The sequence below is a fragment of the Hyperoodon ampullatus genome (assembly GCF_949752795.1).
Source record: "Hyperoodon ampullatus genome assembly, chromosome: 11".
NCBI lineage: Eukaryota > Metazoa > Chordata > Mammalia > Artiodactyla > Ziphiidae > Hyperoodon > Hyperoodon ampullatus.
In genome coordinates this window covers 96,536,886-96,545,890 of record NC_136924.1, presented here as the reverse complement: position 1 = coordinate 96,545,890, position 9,005 = coordinate 96,536,886, and the positions used below count along the sequence as shown (strand labels likewise).

The 9,005-nt window shown below is 58.2% G+C and overlaps 1 protein-coding gene across 1 annotated transcript; it reads right to left on the bottom strand.

The window, feature by feature from the left end:
- Positions 1–1,187: 1,187 nt before the first annotated feature.
- ACRBP (acrosin binding protein) lies at positions 1,188–8,587 on the bottom strand (the record flags this gene model as incomplete). The annotated part of the gene is made up of 10 exons (XM_079714533.1): positions 1,188–1,494; positions 2,038–2,121; positions 3,103–3,270; positions 3,377–3,556; positions 5,536–5,668; positions 6,140–6,518; positions 7,201–7,318; positions 7,789–7,883; positions 8,086–8,304; positions 8,545–8,587. The coding sequence occupies 10 exons, from the start codon at positions 8,585–8,587 to the stop codon at positions 1,372–1,374; spliced, it is 1,542 nt and encodes a 513-aa protein (XP_079570659.1). The 3' UTR covers positions 1,188–1,371.
- Between the last annotated feature and the right edge of the window lie 418 nt (positions 8,588–9,005).

The following is a 9,005-nucleotide window of genomic DNA, read 5'->3' as shown; positions in this document are numbered from 1 at the left end:
ACGCACCCAACCCCGAGCGGGGCAGGGAGAGAGAGAGAGGAGGAAGCAGTGCCCTCAGTGGCCTCCACGGATGGGCCAGAGAAGAAACCCCAGCAGATCATGGCACTTAATGCAGTCCCGACTCTCCCCACTGATGCCCCCCACCCAACCACCCACCCATGGCTCACACACTCCCTGCAGTTTCCGGGAAGCCTAACTGACACACCTACCCGCAGATGCCAGATGACTAACCCCCGGGCTGCCTCCGTCTCTTCTGGGTTCCGGCAGGTGGTTTCGTTCTTACGTGTGGTTTTTACCTCCCTCTGTGTGGGGGGTGGCAGATGGGGACGGGGAGCGGGGCTCAGATGACAGCCCCTAAGTCTCTGAACCCTGGGCTGAGCCCCTTGTCTTCTGGATCAATAGGGCCGGGCGGGTTGTCTGCGCTCAGTACTCGAAAACAAGCTTTGAGCGGTAGGTGAAAAAGGACAATGCGGTCAAACGAGTATGGGAAACACTAAGTCGAACAGGTTTCTCTGTTTGCGGGCTCCTCAGAGCCTTTGACATGCCTTTAAAAGGTTGACTGCGTGTTGGTAATCAAAGCTGGGTGAAGGGTGCATGGGAGTGCATTACACTATTCTCTACGTGTGCGTGTTTGAGCTTTTCCGTAATAAATGTTTTCTTTTAAATGCTGTGTAGTTCCCCACACGTGTGTCCCCCGAACACGTTTTGGGAGATCCCAAGTTATTAAAGGCTGATGCTTCGAGATGCAGCTCCTCCCCACATTCAGGCCATCGGGCCCATGACTGGACGTCACAGCAAAGGTTTCCTGAGCTCCAGCCCAGCTGTTTCCTTCCTCCTATAAAGAGCAAGTTCTACCCTACTGTCTGGGATTGGTCCCCCTGGACACAATCTCATTCAGATTGTCCTCCAGAGGGACAATCCTACACTCACATTTGAGATCATGGGATCAGGGCTTCAGAAATGGAGACACCCACGCCCTCATGGCCCACATGGTCCCCAAGACACCGGCTGTGACCTTCTTCAATCCAACTGATTTCTCAGGGTTTCCCCTCCTGGCAGAGGGCTGCTTCCCTGAGGACCATCCCCATGGTTCCCTCGCCTGCAGATGGATCCAGGGGTTGGAGGGTTGACTCCCCCGGGGCAGGAGGGCAGGGCCAACGAGGGGATCAGAACCACAACAGGCCACACAGGTTGCAAATAAACCTTTTATGTAAAAACATCCTTTAAGGTAGGTGGAGTTCCCATCGCAGACCTCTCCGGGACGGCTGCCCCAACCCGAGGGAAACGTGAGTCTGGGCCAAGTAAGAGACAACCTGGGGTCTGAGGCAATGGAGGGTGTGGAAAGTGGGTGGGGAGAGGGCAGAGTCCAGCTCAGCCGGCTTGGCCGAGAGTCAAGGTGCTAAACTCCTGGCTCCATTGAAGCACGAGGTCCTCGCTCTTGGCCGGGGTCAGGACGGTGTACGTCTCATTCTGCAGACATCCCATGCGGGACACCTGCACGGGGATTGGGCGCACGTGGTCCAGGTGGGAAAGCCAGGAGCCAGAGGTGTCGGAAATTCAAGAACAGGAGGTGGGCGGGCGTGGGCACAGGGAGCAGAGGGAAGGAGGAAACTCAGATGTGGGTTTTTAAAGCAGGAGACACACCACGGAGCCCGACCCGCCCCCTCTCAGAAATGAGGAGCCTGAGGCTGGAGAGGAAGTGACTTGGCTCAGACGACTTGGTGAGTAACAGCAAGAGGCCAAGACTGAGGCCTCAGCCTCTCAGGCCCAAGCCGGCTGGGGCTTCTTCCCTCCTGGCGTATCCATAGGGCCTCTGATCTGCAGCCTCCCTCCCTCCTGGGACCCTCTGCCTGGGGGCCTGGGAGAGCTGCTCACCCCAAGGCGGGAGGAGTGGGGACAGAGGTCCACGGAGGAGGCTCTGCCCGGAGATGCACCCACTCTCCACACCCTTGATGCTCGGACGCCACGGGGGGCCCAGAACGGACAAGCCCTTGTGGCTGATGGGAGGCAGCGGGGGCGGCAGAGGGAAGGGCTCACCTTCCGGTTCCGGCTTCTCATCCTACACTGCTGGCTTTTGAAGGCACAGTAGTTCAGGTACTGCACATATTCTGTGTCACAAATCTAAGCCAGGAGCGGGAGATGGGAGGTGGGAAGACATCACAAGCCTCACAGACACCAGCCCTGCAGAGCGCGCCCACGATGGCAGGACCAGGGCACAGAACCAGACCCTCTGCACCCGGGGTGTCCCCTCTGCCCTCCCCGTCCCACCCTCAGCCATGGTTCAGTTGCTTCTCAGCTGGAGGTGAGAAGGGAGTGCCCTGCTGGTCAGCTGGCTGGGAAAGCAGCCGAGGGAGGGCCAGGGAAAGGGCACTAAGGGACCAGAATGCGGGAAGGGGCCCAAGCAGCGGTCCCATCTCAGGGAGCTTCCTAGGGGACTGTTCAGTGCAGAAGAGGTCAGAAGTGCCTCTCATGTATGACCCTGGGGCAGTCACTTCCCTCGCCTGCCCATCTATAAATCCAGGGGAGCAGCTAAGGCAGTCCGAGACCCCTTCCAGATCTAGGGGCCCAGGGAGAAGAGCTGGGCAGAGCCCTTTCTTAAGCTGCCTCTGCTTTTCCTGGTCTTGATTTTTCCTGCTAAACCACAGAAGGGAGGGGCTGGGCTCTCAGCTACAGCAGCTAGTTCCGTGGGGGGAGGTAACCCTGGAGGCAGGGAGCAAAGTTGATCCCATTGAGAGGGAAAGCGCTAGAAGGTTTGGGAAGGAGCCTCCAGACTTAGGCAGGGAAGCACTGGGTCACCATCAGCAGCTGTTTGGGGCAGAGATGAAGTCCCCCACCTCACCCCCTGCAGGTAACCAGCAGAGCTGGGACCAGACCTGTCTCATGCTCCCATGCCCTGTGCCCGCCCAGCCCTCCAGATTCCTACTCCTTTGCTAAGCGCAATCCTGCTCTCCTGGGGGTCCGGGGGGTCTACTGGAGAGAGGCAGGAGGCTCAGTGAGGCCAGGGGCCCAAGCCCCGCTCCACATCCTAGGGTGCCCCAGAGCAAGGGGCCAGAAGGAACCGGGGTGAGCAGGGCGGGGCTGAGCTTTGGGGAAGGCGCTGACCTTGGTGGGGAAGTCCCCATCCTGGAAGCTGAGGAACTCAGTCAGGAGCCAGCTGGCGACTCGATCATCTTCGCAGCCCTTGGTGGCCAGCCGGGCACACCAGAAGTCCATGTGCAGCCCGCCGTACAAATCCAGCCCGTAAAAGCGGTCTGATTTTAGGGTCCCTATCTGTGGCACAGGACACAGGGGAGAGGTGGGCGTCCTGGCCCCCCTGCTGCCCCGTCCTGCCTGCGGCCTGAGGCCCCCGGCCACTGCAGGCCACCCTCCTCGGTACCTGGGTGCCGATGGACATGCTCTGGGACGTGAGCAGGGGGCTGATGAAGGGCGTCTTGTGGAAGCTGTCACACTGCTGCCGCTGCAGGTTGGCCTCCGAGTGGCACTGCTCCAGCTTCAGGGAGCAGAAGTCACAGAGGGTACATGTAGCTACGTGTCGCCGCCCAAGGTTGTCACAGACCTGAGAAGAAGTGCGGCTGAGGAACTGAGGCTGAGACCCACCCGCTTCCGCCCTCCAGAGCCGCTCCGCAGAATGTCTCTGCATTAAGTCTTTTCCAGAAGCTCCTGTGGCTTTTCCCTGCCCCCCTCCCCAAGGGTCCTCAAGGACCTCCCGTCGGCTCTCTGTTTCTTCACCCTCTTCCTGGATAATTTATCTACTCACAGGTAATATTCATGTCCCTGCTGGTGACACCCAAACCTTTACCATCACTTCTGATCTCTTTCCTGAGCTCCAAATCCCCACGGCCAAGTGCCTGACAGACGTCTACCTTAGCCCGTCTGAAAAAGACTAACCCTCCCTTCGTCTCCGCTAATGATAACGCTAATATTCACAAGGAGTTGGCACAGTGCTGCCACCATGGCAATAAATGCCATCATCTCCTCTGGTCTCCACAGGAACCTTCTACTAGCATAGGTACTAAGCAGGCCTCCGTTTGCCTGACGAGGAAACCGAGGCTCCGTGAGGCTGAGTCAATTGCTCAAACCCACGTCTAGTGCACGTGGAGCTGAGGCACTGGTCCTGGTGCTTCCGACTCCAAAACCTGTCCTCTGCCGGAGCACCCAGGTTCAGAACCTCCAAGTTCTTGGATGACATTTTGGACGTGGAGCCGATCATCTCCCCGTGGGGCTCTCTGCCCTGAGCGAGTCTCCCCAGCCTTCCAGGAGGAAGGAAGATCTCGCCCTGCAGCATCGCCAGTCCATCCCGTCAGCGTGTCACAGTCACAAAATCTCTTACGTCGCCTTGCTTGCTCCTCCTAACAGCATGCGGGGGACGCATCATGTCCCTGACCCCAAATCATGACTGAATTCTCTTTTCTTACCAAATTAAATACAAATGCTTCAGACTGCCATTCGGGATTATTCACATCAGGACCCTTATTATCTCTTTGACTCTATCTCCAGGTAAAACGGTCTCCTTACTGTTCCCTCAACCAAGCCTTAAAATCCAGTGAGCCCTCCACCACTCCTGAGCTTCCTACACTCCAACACAAAAACAAAAAGACCCAGAAAAACTCTCTCTCCAGCACCTACCACACTCCTTTTGTAATGCTACTAGCTCCCTGGCTCCCTGCGGGCCAGGAGCAGCAGTGTGCTCATTTTTTTTGGTTCCACGTGGAATTCCTTCTCTTTCTTGCCTCAGAGACTTCGCACATATTGATACTAACCCCGCTAGCAGGAACCTCTACCAACCCCTTCTTTTGCCTGGTTAACTTCTTTTAGCTCCGGGTCTCAGGTTACACATCAGTTCCTCCAAGAGGCGATTCTCCGATCCAGCCCAACGCGACGTTTGCGCTCTCCATCCGCTCCCTGCACTTTGTCCGTCATGCACTGATCCTGCCACACCGTTCTCCCCGTTTCCGCGTCTGTCTCTCCCACCGGACTCCAGGAGGACAGGGCATGGGATCTGTTGTACTCATTGCTAAAATACCTAGGACAGAGCTGCTCACATCTCAAACACCTATAGCCCGATCAATATTTGAACAAACGGATGAATGGGTAGCATACCAGCTCTCAACAAACATTTGCTAACTTGCACTTTTTGAAAGTCCTATTTCCTGGGACCTGCTGGGTGCTGAGGACACGTCGAGGCTGGGATCTCTCTACAGATCCCTGGAAAGGGTTCTATGATCCCTCTGGAAAGAAGAGCTACATCTAAGGTAAAGCCAAGCCTTGCCGGTGGTGAACTGGCTCAGGAGATGACTCAAACCTAACAAGGCGCAGCCACCGAATGAATTCTGGACTGAAATGGATTCCAGACTCCGTCCTGTGACTTCCTTCTTTAAGGGGAGCTGGAGATACCCTTCCAAAGAAGGGATTCTCACTTGGAGAGAATCTCTCCAATGATGCCTCGGGCTTTATGTAGCCCCGCCCATTAACCACTCCCGAGGCCCAGAGGATGCCCGGTGAGCATGGAGCCATTAAACGGCATGGTGGGCATACCGACTTCCCGAAACCAAGGATCTCATCCTCCAAGTGCTGCCAGGCCTTGGCTGTAGGGGTTATGACACAGGTGTTCTCCACAATCGAGTAGCACAGTGCCAGCAAGGCCTCCACGTGGGGCAGCTGCAGGAGACTGCAAGAAGATGGCACCGGCTGGAAGGGATGGGCCAGAGGGCTGGGGCAGAAAGCCCACCCACTCTCTTCCCCTCCCCTTAGCGTCTAGTCTTAGTCACACACATTTAGCACGCCGGATGGGGCCCTGGAGGCCTCCAGACCAACTGCCTCCTTTTACAAATGAGGAACTGAGGTCCAGAAAGGGGAAGTAAAAGGTGCAGTGCTCATCAGGGCAAGAGGCAACCCCAGAACCCAAGTCTGGTAGCTCTAGGTTCAGGGCGCACCCCACTACTTCATGTAGAGACGGCCCTCTAGGGCAGTGCCTAAGCCCATGACGGCCACAGAGCAGGCGAGGCGGGCGGCGGCTAGGTGCACCTGAAGCCCAGGCAGATGTGAGTGGGTCTGGAGGCCGAGGCTGGCAAAGGGGGCTTCTCATTCCCAAAGACAGCAGGGAGGGTAGGGCCGGTGGGGCAGACAGAACTTCCTGTACCTGCCGGGGCTCTGGGCTTTCCAGATATTCTCCTCCTCATATACATCATTCATTTCATTCATTTCATCCATTTCCTGCATGGATCGGATGAGCTCTTGGATGTCCTCCGTCATCATGGAAGTAGACTCCACTTCCCTCACCCGGGGAGTGAAGGAGGAAGGGTTGGAGGATACAAATTCAGACTGGGTCTTGGGCTCCGGGTCTGCCTGCAACCCAGACGTCGCCTCCAGCGCCTGCTTTGTGCCCTGTCCTTCCTTCCGCTCCTCCTCTTGTCCCTCCAGCTCCTGCCCTTGATCCTGGCCGCCCAGGGACAAGGAGAATTGTAGCAGCTCCTCCACGGTGCTGTTAAGCCGCTCGGGCCAGGGCTGGAGCTCTGTGGCTGCAGCAGGGTTTGGGAGGGACCAAGAGAGAGAAGGGAAAGGGACGGTCAGGTTTCTGACCCCCGGTGTCTTTGTTCGCAGAGGGACGCATATAAACGCAGACAAAAACACATAAACACACACAAACACATACATAAACACAAAGGCAGAGGAAGGCAGCACAAATTACACATATTCATGCAGTCGAGCATAAAAAACGCAGGAAAGAATACAAATATCAAAATAAAAGGATATTACCATGGCGACAGTGGTGGCAGCGTTACCGGTCCCCTTTCCACCTCCCTTACAAGTGGTCCTCCCCCCTAACCCACCTCAAACACCACCTTTTGTCCCCCTCACTTAGGAAACACCAAGTATTCTGAATACCTAGCAACCAATCCTTTCTAGAGTGAAGATTTTAGCTGGGAAAAGTCCCAGAGCACTTCTTAATGTAGGAAGGTTTTGGGGAGCTAGGAAAAATCGGTTCAGGGCAGAAATGTATGTAATGTCAGAAAACATCCTGGGACAGGAAAGCCCTAACTTGTATTCAGAAAAAGCAGGCTCTCCCTATGTAAATAGCTGCCCGTGGCCACCTCCACTGGCTCATCTCCCCACATCCCTTCCACTGATGCCTTAAACCCTGGGCTCCGGGACTCGTGGGACTCGAGGCTGGGAGTCTCCCGGGTGCTGGGAGGGTCTCACCTGTGACGTGGGAGGACTTGGGGGAGGTCATCGTCGTGAGCGGCACTTCAGAGGAAGTGTCCACCTCCTTGAGAGTGTCTGGTGAGAGGATTGAGACTGGATCGGAGCACCAGACCCTCTGCAAGGAGAGAAGCAAAGTGGGAACGACTTTCCCAAAGGGCGGACTTTTCTACTCCTGCTTATCCTCAGTCCCTGTCCCTCGGGTCTCCTCTCTCACAGTTCCTGGGTGGGAATGAGGGGACATGGCCCCCGGTGGAACTCTCTAGACCTGAGAAAGGGTCCCCTGCAAGATCAGACTCCCGTCTGGCCCACACTCCTGCCTTCAGTCTTTTGCATTTGACTTGAATGACATCACTGACCTGCTGGAAGGGCTTATCTCTGCCTCCTCCCATCCCTCTTCCCTACTTTTCTTGCAGTAACAGGACCGTTCTGACAGTCTGAATGCCCAAGGTGAGACTGTACGCACGTATAATCTGGGTAAATGATGGCAAAGTGGCAGGGAGGGAGGACCTAAGGCTGGCTTGGAGCCACTGCCACCGCCTGTCCCTTGATCCTTGACACCAGATCCAACCTCTGTCCCGGCCTCACCTTGGCGTAGTAGACGTGGTTGGAGCAACGGTACTGAGTAAACTGGCAGAAGGACTCAAACCAGGAGGCATAAGGGAGGTCGGAGCAGACAGCGCCTGGGGAAGGGCGTGCGGCGGAAGTGAACACACCAAGGGGCACGCCCTCTGGGAGGAGGCACGCCCTCTGGGAGGGGGCGGGACGGGGCGGTGCGCTCCCGGGGGATGGAGAGCCCAGCACGCGGGCTCAGCGTGAGGTGCCAGCCACCCCCTCGCCCCGGGTCCAGCGAGCACAGGTCCGGCCCTCGAGGCGGGCCCTCACCTTCCGGCACCAGGCCGTGGTTTTCATACTGGTCCAGCTGGACGAGGGTGGGGTTCCGGCAGCCGTGGGTTGCGCGGAGCCGGCAGGTGGTCTCTGCCTTCCAGGTTGGGGTCAGCAGCGCAAAGAAGCGCTCATACTCGGTGGGAGAGAGGGGGCTGCCCGGAGTGGAGGTCGAGAGGGAATCCTGGGCGGGGGCCGGTGCCGGAGGCAGGAGCAGCACTGCGGGGCGGGGAACAGACCACGGATGGACCCAACTCCGACACCCGCCGGGCCGGGCGGACGCAGCCGGGCGAGCGGGGCCGCGCACACGGGGACCGGGGCGTCTTGCCGCCGAGCCCGCGGGCGAGGGCGAGAGGGCTGGGGCGGGGGCGGGGCGGGGGGGGGCTGGAAGCGGCCGGCCCAGGGGAAGGCGATTCAGAGACGGTGCAGGGAGGGCTCCGGGGGCGGACGCGCGCTCACCCCTCAGGAGTGAGAGAAGGGAGGCGGCGGCGAGCTGCCTCATGGCCCCGGACGGTCGCCCGTGTTCCCGGGACCGAGCGGCCTCTAACGGGCCGAGCCAGGGCTAGCCGGCGGGCGGGGGCCGCGGGTGCGAGGCCGCCGACGTCACAAAGGGCGGGGCGGGCCACGCGGGGGGTGGGGGGCGGGGAAACGGACGCTTGGCCGGGCTCGGTCGGAGGGCGGGTGCGGGTCCCCGCGTGTCACGCTCCAGCTCGAGAGGACAAGGAGGGCAAGAGTGATCACTGACTCGGTGCCTTGGATGGCGGAGCTCCTGTGTTGTTCCTTACGCGTGACATCTATTTCATCTCAAGGTGATCCCATAAAGTGGATACTGTTATTAGCCCTATTTTACAATCTGCCCAAGAGGGGGTGAGGCCTGGAAGTGAGGCGCGCAGAGATGGGACGTACAACACAAAGTCTGG